The 19,518-nt window shown below is 44.9% G+C and overlaps 3 protein-coding genes across 3 annotated transcripts; 1 reads left to right on the top strand and 2 right to left on the bottom strand.

Annotated features, from left to right (window-relative positions):
* Positions 1 to 2,400: 2,400 nt before the first annotated feature.
* LOC131094073 (cathepsin G-like) lies at positions 2,401 to 4,279 on the bottom strand. The gene is made up of 4 exons (XM_058041544.1): positions 4,222 to 4,279; positions 3,480 to 3,778; positions 3,122 to 3,379; positions 2,401 to 2,580 (listed from the first exon to the last, which is right to left on the bottom strand). The coding sequence occupies exons 1-4, from the start codon at positions 4,277 to 4,279 to the stop codon at positions 2,401 to 2,403; spliced, it is 795 nt and encodes a 264-aa protein (XP_057897527.1).
* Positions 4,280 to 10,191: 5,912 nt separating this feature from the next.
* Positions 10,192 to 11,142, top strand: LOC131094068 (olfactory receptor 10A5-like). The gene has a single exon (XM_058041540.1). The coding sequence runs from the start codon at positions 10,192 to 10,194 to the stop codon at positions 11,140 to 11,142; it is 951 nt and encodes a 316-aa protein (XP_057897523.1).
* Positions 11,143 to 13,827: 2,685 nt separating this feature from the next.
* On the bottom strand, positions 13,828 to 18,280 carry LOC131094067 (olfactory receptor 4D1-like). The gene is made up of 2 exons (XM_058041538.1): positions 17,686 to 18,280; positions 13,828 to 15,084 (listed from the first exon to the last, which is right to left on the bottom strand). The coding sequence occupies exon 2, from the start codon at positions 15,073 to 15,075 to the stop codon at positions 14,086 to 14,088; it is 990 nt and encodes a 329-aa protein (XP_057897521.1). The 5' UTR covers positions 15,076 to 15,084; positions 17,686 to 18,280; the 3' UTR covers positions 13,828 to 14,085.
* Positions 18,281 to 19,518: the final 1,238 nt, after the last annotated feature.

The raw sequence follows: 19,518 nt of genomic DNA, 5'->3' as shown, positions 1-19,518 counted from the left end.
CTCCCACCACTGTCCTGAAGAGCCAAAGCAGCGGCTGTGGCCAGGCAGGGGACAGGTACATAATGGCCGATACAGAACCTCTATATATGTCATGGTGAGCTGACACAGGAAACCTCAGCTTGCCTTTAGCTGTGTCATTTACTGCTTTGTTCTCACACCCCCCAAACTGTGGTTGCTGAGGGGCTCATGATGACACGTTCGCTGGGTTTTTGTCATGATCTTCTCAAAAAGGTGGAGAGATCTGGGCTGGTTGAGAGCACCCACAGTGCTCAGGGAGAGGAAAGGGGTGTCTGTTGAGTGCATATCTCATCAGAGACCTTTGGAGAGAGCCCCTGAGATCCTGCAGGTAGGGTGCATCCACCAGGATTTTGTTTTCTTTTTGTTTTTTGTTTCCCCCGCATTCTCTGATAGCAATGGCGAGAGCTGGCCAGGGTCAGGCAAAGTTCCTGGTTTTTATCAGAGGAGCTGACTGCCATCAGAGATGTCTTTGTGAAATAAGAAACCACCAATCAGGGTCACTAAGGGACAAGGTCAGTAGGAGCGTCATGACCTCATCCCTGCTGTTCTAGGGAATCTGAGAAGTCCATAGTGATGACGAAGTCTGAGGTGCAGCTGGGGAGTCATTCTGTGAGCCCAGTCCAGACCAGCAGGTGCTCTGGGCAGGTGCAGGGCTGGCTGAGACACAGCTGGAGCTCAGCTGAGGACCAGGCTCAGGGTGTCCCCATGAGAAGGGAGCAGCCCTGCCTGGCCCCTCTCTGAGTCCTCCCTGGCAGCTCTGGGTCAGTGTTACAGCCTGGAAGGGACTCAGCCCCTGTTTCCATGACCCGCCTTTGGCCATGAGCCCAGCCAGTCAAACCTCCAGGATCTGTGACTTTCCTGCTCCAGGCCCTGTTTACAGGTGTCCCACCAGACCCCTCCTAGCAAGCCAGGCAGTCCCATCCCAGGATTCCATCCCCTCTTGCGTTAAAGCCACTGTTTTTCTCTTTTGCACACTCTCCCACTGCCCTTCTTTGAGCCGCGTGGATTCCGCGCTCCACCCGCGCTCTGCCGGCACCCGCGTGGGGCAGCTCTTTGCAGCCAGCACCGCTCTCTGCCACGAGAAAGAAGAACACCCGCATGGTGATAAGTCCCTTATCTTGGCCTTATCACCAAGCGATGCAGGACAGTCCAGATAACTCAGTCCCTCGGGGAGACAGAGTGCCGGAATACCCACTCAGCTCGCAGCCGCCGCAGGCTGCCCTTAGCAAGCTTAGTGATTGTCAGCTCTTTGGTGATTCTCAGCTCTCTTAGGATTTCAGCTCTTTGCTTGCTTGCTAGGGTGCCTTTGGCTGAGGCAGAACCAGACGTGGGAGAGGAAGAGGAGAGGTCCTGGTGGTTCTACAGCAATGGTTTATTGTGGAGTCTGTGAAGCGTTCCAGCGACAGCTCTTCTGTTGAATGGGCTAAACCAGCCCCTTTTTATAGGGTATAGGGGGATCCAAACTTGTCCAATAGTAAGGGTCACGGAGAAGTGACCTATGAGGTTACAGAGATAAGCTATGGGGCCAGGGGTAGAAAAAGACAAGAGCTTAATTTGCTGTCTCCTCATCACTCAGCAGTTCCTACAGTTAAGTCTAAGGCCTCCATGGAGCTCTCCTAAGCTCCATGGGGTCAGCTACAGTGTGGCATCAGCTGCCAGGGGAGAGATCGCGGCCTTGGGCGCAGCTGTGGCTCCTGCCAAGGGAGAGATCGCTGCCGCTGCCACTGCCAGTGCCCATGAGTGTTGTGTCCCCTGCCTTGCTCCGGCGCTGCTCCTGCCGCGGGAAAGAACAACTCCTGTGCCGCGCTGCCGATTCCACGCGGCGCTGCCCCAGCACCGCTTCTGCATGGGAAAGAACTAAAGCAGCTTGAAGAAGCAAGCAAAGAGTCCTTCCTTTTTTCCTTTGAATTCATCCTTTGGTGTTGGGTCCCCAACTATCAGATGCCTCTGGTGGTTTAGGACCCCAGCCAGTGGCTGAACTGTGATCTGGCCTGCTGGCAGGGCACAGCCACTCCAGGACCACACATGGTCCTGGCACATCTGCCGATCAACCCCCACAATCAAGGACACAATATCAGTCACCTCCTCATTCTCACACTCAGGATTTGAATCCAGCTTCTAGGAAGGCGCCAGACACAATTGATTTTGAACATGCTTTATTGATGGCCAGAAGCAGAGCTGGAGTGGCAATGGGAGGAAGGGAGCAATGGGAAGCTGGGTGTACTTGGGAGCTGCATTTACAGCTTGCCACAGAGACTGTCCTTAGTGCCAAAACCTGTGCCTGCACCACAGGGGCTTCTCTGAGTTGACTTCAGCTGCCCCTGGGAGCTTCTGAGCACCAGCAGGTGTTGGATGCATCATGGAGAAGGGGCAATATGCATTTTATTCAGACAATGGAAAGCAAGGAATATCTTGGAGAGAAAACCTCTTCAGCTGCTGATGGATCCAGGGCTCAAAGTGTGAGATCCTGGTGAATACCTCAGGGAAGATGTTGTGTTCACGTGCATGAGAAACAATGCCATAAGCCTTCTTATTGCAGACTAATGGGCCACCAGAATCACCCTGTGCCATGAAAGGAGTGAGAGGGGTCAGACATGCCACAGCTCAGCTCTCCCTGCCTTAAGAAGCAAGTTTTCCCTTCCCTCCCTCCAGGTGAAGAACCTCCTCCTCCAAGCACCTCCCTCCCTCCAGACCCAGCTCTCAGTGTTTGTAGCTGCCTCACAACTCCTCTAAGCCCACCCATGAAACTCTTCAAGCCTGGAGGCTCTCTGAGATTCAAAAACTCTAAAAGAACATTGACTTTAGACATGGGTAAATATCTAACCCATCTGGGCAAGGATATCACAAGGAATTTACACACCAAAAGCATGGGTTAGGCTGGGTAGAACATCCCCAAGTATGTAAAAAAGCAAATGTTGCTGATAGTTGGAAAATGCACCCCCAATTCAGGGAGCACATTGGCTTCAGATCTTCTGTGAGGACTCTCAGCTCATCATTTTGAAGGTCCTGGTTCATTCTGGTGTCCTTTGGCTTTCACCTGGGAACTAACCTGAATTTCCAGTCCCAACCTCCTCCCAGTCTTGCAGCCCAACACAACACTTACATGGGAAGTTGCTTTTTTACTGTTTTCATCACCAACACAGATCATCGACCGACGCTGGTAGTTACGGAAAAGCTGCTGACAGATTTTCTCCTCTTGCACCTTCAGTTTCACTTCTCTCATCACATCAGTCTTGTTTCCTGTGTCAGATGTCCAGCCCCAGCCAGACACCGTGCATAAAGCTCCTTCTCTCACGTGTTCATTTCTCCTGGGAATGGAGATAAACTGCACATTCTTATTGATCCTGGCCCTTGGCTTCAGCTGTCAGGCAGAGAGAACATGGGGTTAGAGTCAGCAAAGGATGAGGAGCAAATTCAGAGTTTGGGGAGGTGAGCAGGAGGAGATCCCTGTTGGGCCATACCTTCAGCAGCACAATGTCATTTTTGAAGCCTTCACGGGAATATTGAGGATGGATGACCCATTGTCTCACACGGATCTTTTGCTGGCTCCGTTCTCGGTAGTTTACATTGTGGGCTCCCAGAATCACAGTGACCCTCACTGCCCTGCCTTTTTTATCCACACAGTGAGCTGCTGAGAGCACTGCATCTGGGCGAATCAGAAACCCTCCACAGTAACTGGGTTCTGATCCACTTTGAATTTTTAAAAAAGCCATGTAGGGTCTGGAGTGGGCCTTAACTTTCGTTCCACCAATGATCGTTCCTGGAAGAGAGATGGGAAATGTTAATATGAATGTTAAATATAAATGTAAAATATAAATGCTAATATGCTGCTGTTTCCTGCCAAGTTTGGGGCTGCATGAAAGGAAAGGCTCATCCTCTAATGCCAGTGATCCCAACAACTCTCCTTCCTGGGGCTGTCCAAAGTATTTCTGCTGCACAGTGGAGAGAAAGACAAGCAGCACTGTCTGGGGTCTGACCACCCCTGGCTCTGGATGACTCCAATGCCATCAAGGGCACAGCTCTAGTGCCTCTAATGCCTCACTGGTTTCAGGCACAGGGAGATGATCTGGGAGATGAGAGGAGAGAGGAAAGCAGGAGAGTAGAGCCAGGAGAGAAGGTGAAGCAGGAGCCTTGCTGGAGATTGACTGCTCAGAGTCCTTCTGTGCCCTTGCATGTTCCTAAATCCCATCTCTGTGTACTCACCAGCCCCAGCCCAGGGCAGAAGGACAAAAGCATTTGTGAGCAGAAGGAGCAGCAGCATCTCCCACCACTGTCCTGAAGAGCCAAAGCAGTAGCAGTGGCCAGGCAGGAAACAGGTACAGAATTGGAAACCTCTATATATGTCATGAGGAGCTGACACAGGAAACCTGTGGCCGTGTCTTTTACTGCTTTGTTCTCACAACCCCCAAACTGTGGTTGGTGAGGGGCTCATGACACGTTCTCAGCTCTTTTGTCACGATCTTCTCAAAAAATTGAGAGATCTGGGCTGGTTCAGAGCACGCACAGTGCACACACGAACAGGAAAGGGGTGTTTGTTGAGTGCATATCCCATCAGAGACCTTTGGAGAGAGCCCCTGGGACACTTAATGTGGACACTTCCATCTGGATTTTTTTGTTGTTGTTTGTGTTGTTTTGTTGGTGTTTTTTTTTGTTTGTTTGTTTCCTCCCATCCTCTGATAGCAATGGGGAGAGCTGGCCAGGGACAGGCAGAATTCCTATTTTTTATGAGAGGGGCTGAGTGCCATCAGAGATGTCCTTGGGAAATCAGAAATCACCGATCAGGGTCACTAAGGGACTGAATTTGACTCCATGTTCCCAGAAGGCTAATTTATTATTTTATGTCACTGTATTATATTAAATAATGCTATAGTAAAACTATGCTAAACAATAGAGAAAGGATACTTACACAAGGCTAACAAGATAATATTTAAAAACTCGTGACTCTGTCCTCAGAGTATACCACAGCCTGACTGTTATTGGCCATTAAGTCAAAACAATTCACATGAAACTTATCAAACAACCACCTGTTGGATAAACGATCTCCAACCACATTCCAAAGCAGCAAAACACAGGAGAAGCAAATGACATAACATTGTTTTCCTTTTTCTCTGAGGCTTCTCATCTTCCCAGGAACAAAGTCCTGGCAAAGGGATTTTTCCAGAAAATGTTACGGTGACAGGTGCAGGGCTGGCTGAGACACAGCTGGAGCTCAGCTGAGGACCAAGCTCAGGTTTCCCCATGAGAAGGGAGCAGCCCTGCCTGGGCCCTCTCTGAGTCCTCCCTGGCAGCTCTGGGTCAGTGTTACAGCCTGGAAGGGACTCAGCCCCTGTTTCCATGACCCTCCTTTGGTCTTCCTGCCAGTGAAACCTCATGATGTTCCAAATTTTACATGGCTTTGATCTAGAGAAGGCCCACAAATAAATCCTCCAGGGCACAATGGCATTGCCCCTTACCCCTTGTTCTAAAAAGGCCATGGGCTGTAGTATCTGTCCTGGGGATTCTCCTGGGAGATATTTGGTGGAAAGTACAATTTCAGAAGTAATGGGAGATCTGGAAAAATCACATGAATTCCATCCTTAGAGTGTTTTCTCCCTCTCTGCTGACCACACAGGGGATTGGTTCAGGAGATCACCAGCCTTTTGCCTGCCTTCAGATGGATACAGAAAAGAAACCTCTGTTTGCTGCCCTCTCTTGTATGGATAAGAAGCAAATTCTGTGAAATTAAAAGATTCAGTCACTGACATTGAATGAAGAGACTTCATTTCCCCTCTCACTTCAATCTCCTTTTTGCTATTGATCCCTTTGCCTGTGATGCACATTTGGTCCTCATTCTCTGGTTCTTTTATCAGTCTTTTCCCCTGCTAGGTGTCTCTGACCACATCAGAGACAGGCTCTGTGCAGGTTGGTACTAGGTACAGAGTTAAGTCCTGAAATTCCAGTCAAATCTCATTTTTGTTGAATTGGATCTTTTTTCTACTGTAATTGATGGAAGGAAATGAGAGGCAGGAAGGAATTTTGGAAGGAAAGGAAAGGAAAGGAAAGGAAAGGAAAGGAAAGGAAAAGGAAAGGAAAGGAAAGGAAAGGAAAGGAAAGGAAAGGAAAGGAAAGGAAAGGAAAGGAAAGGAAAGGAAAGGAAAGGAAAGGAAAGGAAAGGAAAGGAAAGGAAAGGAAAGGAAAGGAAAGGAAAGGAAAGGAAAGGAAAGGAAAGGAAAGGAAAGGAAAGGAAAGGAAAGGAAAGGAAAGGAAAGGAAAGGAAAGGGGAAAGAGGAAAGAGGAAAGGAAAGAAGGAAGAAAAGGATTCACATTGACAAGCAGTCACTAAAAATTGAAGAATGAGCTGTGAGTGTCTGGAGTTGAATGAAAACTCTCCCAGCAGAGACAGCACTGCCCCTAAAGGCACCAGTCCAATTAAACAAAGGCAGCATCAGGCTAATTCTGCCCTTGGAGTCACACATCCCTTGAGATTTCCAGCTGCTGCTCAGACCTTTCAGGTTAACAATCAGTCCCCAGCTGGGGAGGATGCAGAATTCACAGCCTTGGGCATGTAAGAGATGAGATTCCTGGGTGTGCAGGAGTCCCTCTGGTCCTATTTTCCAGACAGTGAGGGAGGGCTCCATCCAGAGCAGCATTTCAGTGCTGGTGTGAGGATGTTTGCCACCTCCCCTTACCCACAGAGGGAGCACAGCCCTGAACAACCACCCCTGACAGCTCTGAAATCAGATTAAATCAACCCACCTCTAGGGGATTTGGGGATTTCAAGAGACTCTATTTAAGCAGCAGAGGCAGCTCAGCTGTTCCCTTCATGGGTAAAAAATAGAGATGCCTCTCAGCTTTCAACTGAATTGAAACAAATCTAACAAATTCCTTTACCTCCTCTCTGTGAGACAAGTCCTTGGCTGACTTTCTATGGTGTATGCCATGTGCTAATGTCAATAGATTATTCCAGCTGTGGCAGAAGAGCATCTGCATTTAAAATAATTTAAAATAATTTAAAATAATTTTTAAATAATTAAAATAATTTAAAAGCATTTTTAATCTACAGTGTACGCTGACAGTAGGAATCATCAGCCCAACACCATTCCTGATGTAAGAAAACAAGGGAAATACTTCTATCAAAATTGGAATGAGCCATTTTGGAGGCACTGGATGGCAGGATTTCTGCAGGTAGGACACTTTGCTTCAAAATCTCTATTGTGAATGTATAGAGAAAATCCAAGGAAGAGCTAAGGCCAAAACTTATTACAAAAAGAAGTTTACTCGTTTTTACACAAATTACATAAATTGAGGGTTGTTTCTGAGAGGTGTTCTGAATTAGGGAATAAAAGATGGACTGTCAGTAAAACAGAGGCTGCTGTGAGTGTTGCTGACTTTAGTAAAGAGCTAAAGATCACAGCAATAGTCTAAACCTTTCACATGGGCTTGGTGGGCAGAATTAGGTGGTTTCCATTTCAGCTACATGGATCTAACAGGTTAAAACCAGTGGGAATGTGTGCAGGGAGTTTTTCATGTCATTCTCTGTCATGCACAGGCTCTATTGAGATACCACTCCAAAAGTGTCCTTTCATTCCTGTGGTAATGGGAACAGCCAAACCCAGACAAATCCCTTTAAAATTCATCAGAGCACCAAATGTCTGATAATATTGGGAGTTTCCTTATTGTGCTTGTGTGTTAAAGTCATCTGTAGCTCCAGGATCCACAGCTTTGTGTTCAGGTCATAAAACCCAGAGACAGAGCGGTGTCACCACATTTCTCTTCGCAGAGAAAAGCAAGGCACAAAATTCTCCCCAAGAATATTTCTGGGTTTCACATTCTCTGAACCTCAGGGAAAGGAAAAACAATTTTTATCATTTTCTATGCCTGTGTTTGTGCCAAAGTAGAACGCAATGTGGAGATTGTTCACCCACAGTGATGGTGTTTTGTTTCCTTGGCCTGTCGGGGCATATAGTGTAATATAGTAATAATATAATGTAATATAATAATAATATAGTGTAATGTAGTGTAATATAGTGTAATGTAGTGTGATATAGTGGAATATAGTAAAAATATAGTGTAATATAGAAATAGTGTAATATAGTAATAGTGTAATATAGTATAGAATAATATAGTATAATAAAGTAATTAATTATCGTTCTGATAAGATGGAGGCAGATGCATTATTCTCTCTCTTTGTTGGGAGGAGGGAATATAGTGTAATATAGTAATAATATAATGTAATATACTAATAATATAGTGGAATATAGTATAATATAGTGTAATATGGCAATAGTGTAATATTATATAGAATGATATAGTATTGTAAAGAAAATTATTAGCCTTCTGAAAGATGGAGTCAGATGCATCATTTCTATCTCCTTGTCAGGGGGAGGGAATATAGTGTAATATAGTAATAATATAATGTAATATAATAATAATATAGTGTAATATAGTATAGTATAGTAAAAATATAGTGTAATATAATAATAATATAGTGTAATATAGTATAATATAGTGTAATATCATGTAATATTATAATAAAGTAATAGTATAATATAGTAAAGTAATATAGTATAGAATGATATAGTATAATAAAGTAATTAATTATCCTTCTGATAAGATGGAGTCAGATGCATCATTCCTCTCCCCTCGTCAGAGGGAGGGTATATAGTGTAATATAGTAATAATATAGTGTAATATAGTAATAGTGTAATGTAGTATAGAATAATATAGTGTAATATAGTGTAATATAGTAATAGGATAATATAGTATTTAAAGTAATTAATATGAAAGTAATTAATACTGATATTTATTTAAAATATTAAATTTAATTATTCTTAAAATAAAAAATTAAAGTAATTTATATTAGAGTAATATAGTACTTTAAAGTAATTCATTAGCCTTCTGATAAGATGGAGTCAATGCATCATTCCCTCCCCTTGTCAGGGGCAAGAATATCATCTACAGAGCAGCCCAAGGCTGGCTGGTGGTGGCAGAGCTTGGAGCTGTGTCCCTCACTGTGTGCCAGCTCTGCTGATTGTTCCTTGTGTGTACAGAGACAAAGGTGCTTCCCCCACTGTTCATGGCCACATTTCTGGTGCCAAAATGCATTTTGTGCCTTGAGATTTGCTGCTGTAGGGCAGTGCCTGGTGGCCCCTTTGGTGAGGGATGCTGAGTCTGAAGGACACAGAATTCACCATCCTTTCTCCTCTGTGGCAGGCTGATCTCCTCTCTTTCAGTGCCTCAGTTTCCCATCCTGGGCAGTGAGAGAACAGAGCTGGTGCAGCCCTTTGTGAACATCCCTCACACAGGAACCCTCCCCAGGGGAACGAGGCCATGTGAGTCATGAATGGATGGTCCTGAGCTTCTCCCTCTGCATTTCCTCATCATTCCCCATGGGTACCTCTGCCTCGAATTATTCCTTCTCCTTTGCCTGCCTATAGACACAAATTTTTATTTGGTTTAATTTGGTGCTGATTTCTTTGCTCTGTGGTGTTTTGGTGGGCAGGAGTTGGCTTAGGACTTCCCTTTACAGCTTCTTCTTGCTCCATTTGGGAGTGCTTTCCCCACAGCTGGGCTCCTGGAAGAATTTCTGGGCTCTTGGAAGGATTTCTGGGCTCTTGGAAGGATTTCTGTCCCCCTGACTGCTGAGGATTGATGTGAATGTCAGCCAAAGCCTCCCACAGCCTGAACTTCCCTGGCTGTCATCTGAAGTTGGGTTGCTCTGGACCTCAGATGTCCTGGAGGGAGGCTGTCTGCCCTGTCAGCCCACTCAGGAGGAGAAACAGAGTGCAAGGAGCATTGCCCACTGCTCCCTAGGGTAGCACAAGGGTTTTTCTTTCTTCCTGTGGTCTGTGGGTGTTTCAGTTTTCACCTGGGCATTTCACCTGGGAGCAGCTGGGAGCACAGACCTGACATCTGGGGGCAGAGCAGATCCTCAGCATTAACCCTGCACCCCTGATGGAGCCACCCCTTCAGTGCCAGCTCCTCTTGGTCAAAGGCTTGGGGACACCACCAAACAATGACACTTGGAGGGCAGTGGCACCACGCACTTCCAGCCACTGCCTTCTCAGTGTGCTCAGCCCAGCCTGCTCTAGACTTCCACCCTTTGATCCAGCAGATCTCCAGGCATCCCCAGGAGGCTGCCCCTGGTTGGAAGCAGTGTGATCCTGGTCTGACAGTCTCTCTGATTCCTCCCAGATGGAGCCAGCAGAGGAACAAGATGCAGGAAACCACACCCTGCTGAGTGAATTCATCCTCTCTGGGTTGTCCAGCCGCCCAGAACTCCAGCACCTGCTGTTCTTCACAGTCTGCTTCGTTTACAGCATGACTCTCATCGGGAACCTCCTCATCTGCATGGCCACAGCTCACCCCACCCTCCACACACCCATGTACTTCTTCCTCCGCGTCCTGTCCGTCCTGGATATTTCCACAGCCTCAGTGGTGGTCCCCAAGATGCTGGTGAGCACCCTGTCAGAGGACAGGAGCATCTCCTACCTGGGCTGTGTCACACAGCTCTACTGTGTGGTTTTCTTGGCGTCCACTGAGTGGTACCTGCTGGCAGCCATGGCCTACGACCGCTACGTGGCCGTGTGCCGCCCGCTGAGGTACCCGGCTGTCATGAGCACCAGGGCTTGCCTCTCCATGGTTCTGCTCTCCTGCTGCAGTGGCCAGGTGGTGTCGGTGGTGCAGACAGCCTGGGTGTTCACCCTGCCCTTCTGTGGGCCCAGGAGCATCAACTACTTCTTCTGTGACATCCCCCCTCTGGTGCTGCTCTCGTGCGCGGACACGTCGCGCTACGAGCGGCAGCTGATCTCGGCCACCGTGCTCGTCATCTTCACGCCCTTCTGCCTCATCCTGCTGTCCTACACCTGCATCATCTCCAGCATCCTGAGGATCTCCTCTGCAGAGAGCAGGCACAAGACCTTCTCCACCTGTTCCTCGCACCTCACCGTGGTAACGTTGTACTGCGCCAGCGGGACTTTGATTTACTTGCAGCCAAAATCCAGTGATTCACAGGAGGCCAAGAAAGTCCTGGCTCTCATATACACAACTGTAATTCCCACTTTAAACCCCCTCATTTACAGCCTGAGGAATAAAGAAGTGAAAGAAGTACTAGTCAGAGGGATGGCTGTGTTGATGAAGAAATAAAGATTTTTCTTCTCCATGAATGTGTGGATTAAAAACCTTATTTCCATTTTTGGTGGGTTCTGATGGTTAACTAGCTCAGGGGAAACTACAGGCAGAAAGATCTTTTTCACACTTTTAAATATTTTGTATTTATTCTTTGAAGCAAATTATTTAGAATTTCTATCTCCATTTCTTCCTGAAAGTACACAATATATATTTCAGACATTTCTTCTAAAGCTGAGCACTTCCCATGTCTAATTCAGGTATCCAGGCTGCCACTCCTCACTTCATTGCAGGAGTTCTCCTCACCCTCTTACTGAAGAAATACTTTTATAGTGAATTTTCCAGGCTAAGCACACACTAATTGATAGGGACTACATCTTTTGCTTTTCCTTTCTTTTTTTTCCTTTTTATATATTTTCCATTCCTTCTGGCAGAAAAGAGCTCCACTGAATGACAGTGATAAAGAAATCAGTTCACTTCTTTCAGAGCCTTGTGTTTTTCATTTAAGGTGTGGGGAAAGGGAAGGAAAGGAAGATTAACTGGAGATAATTCCTTATTTCCAGCAAGAACTCAGCATTTAATGCAGTGCAGTGCCCCCACCCTCCAAGCACTGCATGAGATAAGAGCATTCTGGAAATCCCAGCTGAAGAAATTCATTTAGGCGGGAAAAGAAGAATTTCCAGAGGATTAGCACACAGAAAAAAGGGCTGCTACAACCTGGGAGTATTTATTTGGGAGGGTTTTGAGGTTTATTCTGGATACAAGAGGTGCTCTGGCTTGGTGAATAGCCTGGGCCAGAGCCTGCAGCATTCAAATTGTACTTTCCATATTGAGGTCAAGAAAAAGAAATCTTCACTACTGATGTGGCCATGCTGAGCTCTGAGGTGTCTCTGTTTCATCTGACTGGCCATAAAGGCAGAAAAGGGCACTAAAATTGAGTATAATGTTCCTTTTTTCGCTTAGTTTGCTTGTTAAAAAGGAAGGCAATGTAAATCATCTCAGGATGAAGTCATTGCCCGACTTCACAAACTTCACAACAACAGTTAATGATAGAGTGTTAATTGCATTTGGCAATTGTTGTTTGCTTAGACTCCTCTAGGGAGCTTAATTTGTCTCTGTACTGTTGAAACTTTTTTTTTCTGCATAACTGGAACACTGGAGAAAGAGTTAATGAAACTTCATTTACATTTCTGCAGACTTTCCTTCTGGGAGCTGATTTACTTTTACCTCTGTAAAAACAGAGAATTTTTTTTTCTTGTTTTATTACTCAAAAAGATAATACTGAAAAAAAGCATTTCTTAAATAAAATAAAGTTTATTGCTGTAGTATAATAACAGTAGTGTTAATCACTTTAAGGGATTTTGCATTCCAAATGGTTAAAGCTTTTAATTTGCCTCTTTTAAAGATGTTTCAGACTCTGATCCAAAGAGAGACATCCACAATCACTCATCCATTTGGAATAAACCTTTTTTATTCCTGCTGCAGTGCCCTCCCACCAAACACTATCAGCAACTTTCTGTTTTTCCTGAATTCATCTCTCCTGTTTCCCATTTCCACATGTGCACAAAGAATACCCCAAACAGAAACTGAGGTGGGGTAGGAAACAAAGCAGGTTTTTAGCTGGTGTAAATCAGAATTTCACCTCTAGCAAGGAGCACTGATTGTTGGTCCCTAAGAACCACAGCCATGGGTTTTGCTAGAGCTGAGCTCACACTTGCACCATCCTGTTTCCTCTATAAAAAAGGGAAATTCTGGTTAAATTACATCATTCGGTGGATTCCAGCTTCACAAATAGACCAGGGCAGAAGTTTGTGCCTGGATTCATCTCCCCAACCCCAATATGTGAACTATTGATTCTAGCACTTTTATGGAAGAATGCATTTTTAAAAATCATATATTTTAACATGTTAATTTCTTTCTATTAATTATTTTCAGAAGTCCGTGTGAAGGGGTATTTAATACCTAATTAATTGACTTTTTCTGGCAAAAAATGGTACTGATTTAAATGGGCTGCTGAGCTCAATGTGCTGCCATAGTTTGTGGTTCTGTGAACACCTCCTGCCATGGGTGCACTTGATCTCCTTAAGGAAGCTCCAAGAAAACAGCTAAATTAGTCATTAGTTGTGTGTTGCTGGTGCAGTACTTGATTCTTCACTTTAGAACCACATAAAGAAGTTTTAGCATTGTTGGAATGTGCTGCTTCTTTATTTCAGCTTATGACATTAAAAGTCAGCACTGAGTTTAATTTTTTATTTGCATTACAAGGGGGTTATTAATATACGTGTCTATGTAGTATAGAATGAAAGGGAGAAAGAAAGGGAGAAAGGGAGAGAAAGGGAGAAAGAAAGAGAGAAAGAAAGAAAGAATTATTTGATTTATTGAATTTTTGAATTAATAAGTGATCTGGAGAATTCTAGACAATGGCTTCTAGAGGCCACATGGTTCAGAATTATATAAGTTACAAGAAATAATAAATACAATGAATAATTACAAATAAATTCATGCATCTTAGAGCTTTAACTAAGGCACCTGAGTTAGCACTGCTGATGCCACAATTCTATAATTAATCACCCCTGGAGCCAGAAACAATCAACACACTGAAGAGACAAAGAAAACTTTATCCAATGTAATATAGTATGTTTTATTAAAGCAATTGTTCAGCACTCTGAATCAATAGAGTCAGACACCAATCATTCCCAGAGTCAGGGGCACCCTACGTTCTTTTACACAGGAATATCAGTGATGAGCACAGTTTTGTCATGGAAACATCAGATTTGATGGTGCCAGAAACAACCAAAACACTGAAGAGACAAAGAAAACTTTATCCAGTGTAATATAGTATAGTTTATTAAAGCAATTGTTCAGCATTCTGAATCAATAGAGTCAGACACCAATCATTACCAGAGTCAGGGGCACCCTATATTCTTTTATACAGGAATATCAGTGATGAGCACAGTTTTGTCATGGGAGCATCACATTTGATGACTTTGGATCTGCTGTCCGCTCCGGTTTCTGCTTTCCTGCTGACAGAAATATTTTCCCCAGCGTTCTCCTGATGGCCTTTTTCATCTCAGTGTTTCTGAGTGTGTAGATCATTGGGTTTAGCATTGGGGTGACCACAGTGAAAACAACAGAGACCACCTTGTCCCCAGGGGATTTCTTACAAGGCTGGGCGTAGGTGAGGATGCAGGGGATGAATATTAAGCTCACAACAGTTATCTGTGTTCCACAGGTGGACAGAGCTTTTCTCTTCCCTTCCATGATGCACGTCCTTATCTTCAGCAAGATGACAATGTAAGAAATAATCAAGATCACAAAAAGGCTGATGAGGATCATTCCACTGTTAAACACCATCTGCAGCTCAGCCACGCGAGTGTCAGTGCAGGCCAGTTTGATGACCTGGGGGACGTCACAGTAGAAATTGTCCAGTACATTTGGGCCACAGAATGGCAGCTGGAGGAGAAGGCCAGTTTGTGTAATGGAATGAAGAAATCCACCCAGCCACACAGCTGCCACCAGGCCTGTGCAGGTGCTCCAGTTCATGATGGACAGGTAGCGCAGGGGCTCACAGATGGCCACGTAGCGATCCACCATCATCCCCAGGAGCAGAAATGCCATTGCCCCTGCAATGAAATGGAAGAAGAACATCTGGAGGAAACACTGGTGGAAGGAGATGACTTGGTGCTGGGTGAGGAGGCCTGACAGCAGCTTGGGAGTGTTGACTGAGGAGTCACTGACGTCAAGGAAGGCGAGGTTGGCCAGGAGAAAGTACATGGGGGTGTGGAGGTGGTGGTCCACAGCCACAGTGGCCATGATGGTGAAGTTCAGCAGCCAGGTCATCACATAGATGAGAAAGAAGATCACATAGAGAAAATACTGCACCTTGTGGCTCTGTGTCAGGCCCAACAGGACAAATTCTGTCACAGTGGTGGTGATGTTCTTTGATTCCATTCTTTATCCCTGCACAAACAAGAGCAATAAAGATGACTATAAATGTGTGTTGGACTACAGAATTATTAAAACATAAAATCACAGAATAATTTATGATTAATCCAGGAGGGATTTTTGGAAGTCATCAAGTCTCACAAACTCTGTGGACTGTTCAAGTATATAACCAAACAAAGCAAAACAAAAAACCAAATTCCATTATATTCAGTGAGGACTTAGGATGTTCCAGTTAGTGTCCATTGCCTTTCATCTTATTGTTGTACACCTCCAGGAAGGCTCTATCTCCTCTGTGTCTTCATCTCATCAGCTAGTTATACACAGAAATCAGGTTCCCCTCAGCCTTCTCTCCTGTATGGGTGAACAAACCCAGTTCTCTCAGCCTCTCCTTGAATGCCGTGTCATCCAGCCCAGTGATTAATTTGGAGACCCTCCAAGGAAGTCAATCCAGTGTATGTATGACTGTCTTTCTTGTCCTGGAGTGCTGGTCTTGACACACTGAGGAGAGATGGAATCATTTCCCTGCACTGAGCAGGGCTGGGATCAGTTCCCTGCACTGAGCAGGGATGGGATCAGTTCCCTGCACTGAGCAGGGATGGGATCATTTCCCTGCACTGAGCAGGGATGGGATCAGTTCCCTGCACTGAGGAGGGATGGGATCATTTCCCTGCACTGAACAGGGCTGGGATCAGTTCCCTGCACTGAGCAGGGATGGGATCATTTCCCTGCACTGAACAGGGCTGGGATAATTTCCCTGCACTGAGCAGGGATGGGATAATTTCCCTGCACTGAGCAGGGATGGGATCAGTTCCCTGCACTGAACAGGGCTGGGATCAGTTCCCTGCACTGAACAGGGCTGGGATCAGTTCCCTGCACTGAGCAGGGATGGGATCAGTTCCCTGCACTGAGCAGGACTGGGATCAGTTCCCTGCACTGAGCAGGGATGGGATAATTTCCCTGCACTACCTGGCCAGACCTCTGCTGGCAGAGCTGAAGCTTCGCCTTCTATGACAGAGGAGCACATTCCCGTCTCCTATTCAGCTGTTTGCCAGGGTCACTATCTGTGGAAGAGATTTTACAGCAATTTCTGTGAGCCAGAGAGAAAGTTGAGAAGAGGATCCATGTTTACCCCTGAAAGAATTTCCTTCCAAGGTCATTGACATGGAAACCAAGAAAGAAAGAAGGATAAATAAGAGAAACTTGCAGCTGCCTACTCTAATGAGCACTTTGTTTGTCTGAGTAAATTGAGTAAACTTATGAGTTTTATAAGAATGCATAAAAAGCATGCAGGCTATAATAAAACTGGGTTTGAAGCCTTCTGAAAATGGAGTGTTGCTTTGTATTATCTCAACTGTGACCATTATCTACAAAGCTGCTTCCTGGCCTCCAGCCTCTGCTGATTGCACAGGCTTGTCCTCTCCCAGAAGCAGGATGAATATTTACTTATGTCAGACTTCATAACATTCATGCCAACCTATTTCTCCAAACTCTCCCTACAAATCCCTGCCCTGCCATCCAGTGTACTGACTCCTTCCTCCATTTTCCTGTCCTCAACTCCTGTCACCACATGAATTTGTGTAAAATCCCTCTCTGTTTCTCTTGTAGGCCACTCCCTGGTGCAAGAAGTCTGCTTAAAGGTTTCCTCAGAGATTTCTCTTCTCTCCATGCATTAAATTCAGTGAATTTGGAGACACTGTGGGGAAGTTCTAAGAGAAGATGGCAGCTGCTCACCTGCACCCACAGCCCAAGGTGACAGAGCCGTTTCCCTGATGGGAAGTTACTACCTCCACTTGGCTGCTGAAACAAAAATCTAATATTTTACAATAAACCACAGCTTTTTTATTTTCCCCTATAAACTGTTAAACTATTCCCAAAATGGAATTTCAGAGAACTGTAGAAACAAGAACTCTCTGCACATTTCCATTCCCTCTGGTGAATACTCTGCAGGGATACTGTAATTTTTTCCCATAACAGTTTCCTCCTTAGTGTCAGTGCATAATTCCATTTTAAAGCCTTATATAATCAATCCTATTTTCTGCTTGAAAATTGCAGATCTTTTTCCACAGATCCAAAAAGGAAAATCACTTTTGGTAGGAAATCACATTTTCTAACAATCCACAATTGATACTGTAGATTCTTTGTTCTCATTTCCCATTAAAGAATAGTATTTTCACATAATCTTGGAGGAGAGAAAAAGCAATTTGCTTTCAACTCTAATCCAGCCTTTCTCTTTTGTCTCAGTAATCCCCCTAACACAAAAGTAAGACTGAGCTGCAGCAAAACCTGAAATACAGAAATGCTGAGACAGCTATGAGTCATGCCTGCCTTCCCTCAGACCTCTCCCAACACATGGGGAGTGTCTCTGAAGCTCTGTTAAGTAATATTATATATTAAAAGTGATAAACATTTTCAGGTAATTTCCTCTTTCACAAATAATCATTGCCACCAGCAGCATGTGGAATTACTCATCCTTCCAGTATTTTTGGCAGAAAGAGCAAATACCTTCAGCAAACTCCTGTTTCTGTGATCCAACTTCACACAAGCTACAAGAATTCATTCTCAAATTACAAAATAAAACAGCACAGCTCTACTCAGAGGAGATGATTGCAAACCTACCTCCAACAGAAGACTCCAACAACCTTCCCTTATAGGATTCATGATGTCTTTGTTAAGGGAAATGATGGGATTCAAAAAGAAAGCAAAATCCCAAATCACCTTGCACTTCTGGTCATTCAAAAAAGAATAACAATAATATAATTAGCAAAACTAGATTTTGTCACTGTGGGGCTAATTAAAAAGTTCTTGTAGTGCTTCACGTCATGTGGATGAGGACACGTGCAGATGAAGGAACTTTGTGATAATTGGAGCAGAACTAAAATGGGAATTTTCATGGCAGTGTAGTCACTCCTTCCCTTTGCAAGATGAAAAAATGCAAATTATAACTCTCCCAACCACAGACTCTCAAATTATAACTCACAACTTGCTGCCCTGGAGCTTGTGTTCAACTGTGCTTTGAAATAAAAAAAAGTTCAATCATTGCTACAGGATTGTTTATCAGTAAAGCCTTCAGGGCAGTGATTAAAACACTTCTCTGCTCCTTTACAAAGTGAATTTTTCTGGTTATGCAATAAAAACTTGGTCTACACATGCACAAAGGGGCACAGATGCCCACCAGCAGGTAGAGAAACCAGAGAGGAACCTAAGCAGAAAAAAGGACACTGATCCAGCTCTTCCAAGGGTTGTGCCAGGAGATCCAGCAGCCCCTGCTGGGTGTGGATCTGTTCCAGTGGCTCAGTGGGAACAGCTCTGGGGTCAGCTCACAGCCTGAGGCAGAGTTAATGCCCAGGGGATAAAGGACCCATTGTGGAATGGAGGGAAAAAGCATCTCAGATGGTTCCAAGGTTTACTAGGGACTTGTCTGGCCGTGCCCTGCTGCTGCTCAGTGCAGCCAGGATTTCCTGTCTGGGTGAGGATCTCTATTCTGTGTGTCCATGGTGCCAGGTGCCACTGGCCTGCTTGGCCACCTGGGCACACTGAGCCATTGTCACCCACCATGCCCAGGTCATTCCAGCTTTCCAGGCCCTCTTCCCTGAGCCTGGAGCACTGCATGGATTTGTTGTGACCCAGGTGCAGGAGCCAACATTTGGCCCTGATGAGCCTCCTACCACTGGCACTGCCCCATGGCCCTCTGCAGAGACTTCCCACCCTCCCAAAAATGCCATCCAAGCTGGGTCTGCCAGCTCACTAAGAGTGCACTCAACCCCCTTGTCACGGTGGCATTTTATGAAAAACCCCTTCTTCATGATTTCTACTCCTGGCAAGATGAGAAGCCTCAGTTTCTCAATGTTTTGCTCCTCTGGAATGTGATTTGGAGAATTGTTTACACAGCATGTGAATTGTTTTTAATTAATGACCAATCCCAGTTCAGCTGTGTCGGGACTCTGGTCAGTCATGAGTTTTTGTTATCATTCTTGTCCAGCCTTCTGATGTCTCCTTTCTCTTTCTTTAGTATAGTTTTAGTATATTAATATAATATAATATAATATAATATAATATAATATAATATAATATAATATAATATAATATAATATTATATTATATTATATTATATTATATTATATTATATTATATTATATTAATAAATCAGACTACTGAGAACTTGGAGTCAATTCTCATCTCTCACCTTGTTCTGGGGACCCTCACAACACCACAATTGGTGACCACACCTCCCCATGCAGATCACTGGTGAAAGACACTAAAAAGGACTGGTCCCAGTACTGAGCCCTGGGGAACACCAGTTCTGATGGGCCACCAGCTGGGTTTAACCCTTCCCCACCTGGGTTTAACCCTTCCCCACCTGGCACTCAGCTGCCCAGACTGGTTTGTACCCAGGGCAGGGTATGCCCATGCAGGCCAGGAGCAGCCAGTGTCTCCAGGAGAGCACTGTGG

Source organism: Melospiza georgiana, chromosome 28 (genome assembly GCF_028018845.1).
Source record: "Melospiza georgiana isolate bMelGeo1 chromosome 28, bMelGeo1.pri, whole genome shotgun sequence".
NCBI lineage: Eukaryota > Metazoa > Chordata > Aves > Passeriformes > Passerellidae > Melospiza > Melospiza georgiana.
The sequence above is the reverse complement of the archived record's forward strand: the minus strand, read 5'-3'. Positions and strand labels throughout refer to the sequence as shown.

Coding starts and splice junctions, on each gene's coding strand:
- LOC131094067 (XM_058041538.1), bottom strand. CDS start 15,075: ATGGAATCAAAGAACATCACCACCACTGTGACAGAATTTGTCCTGTTG.
- LOC131094073 (XM_058041544.1), bottom strand. CDS start 4,279: ATGCTGCTGCTCCTTCTGCTCACAAATGCTTTTGTCCTTCTGCCCTGG. Junction 3,380..3,479: donor ATGACATTGTGCTGCTGAAG/GTATGGCCCAAC, acceptor TCTGCCTGACAG/CTGAAGCCAAGGGCCAGGAT. Junction 2,581..3,121: donor GTAAAAAAGCAACTTCCCAT/GTAAGTGTTGTG, acceptor TTCATGGCACAG/GGTGATTCTGGTGGCCCATT.
- LOC131094068 (XM_058041540.1), top strand. CDS start 10,192: ATGGAGCCAGCAGAGGAACAAGATGCAGGAAACCACACCCTGCTGAGT.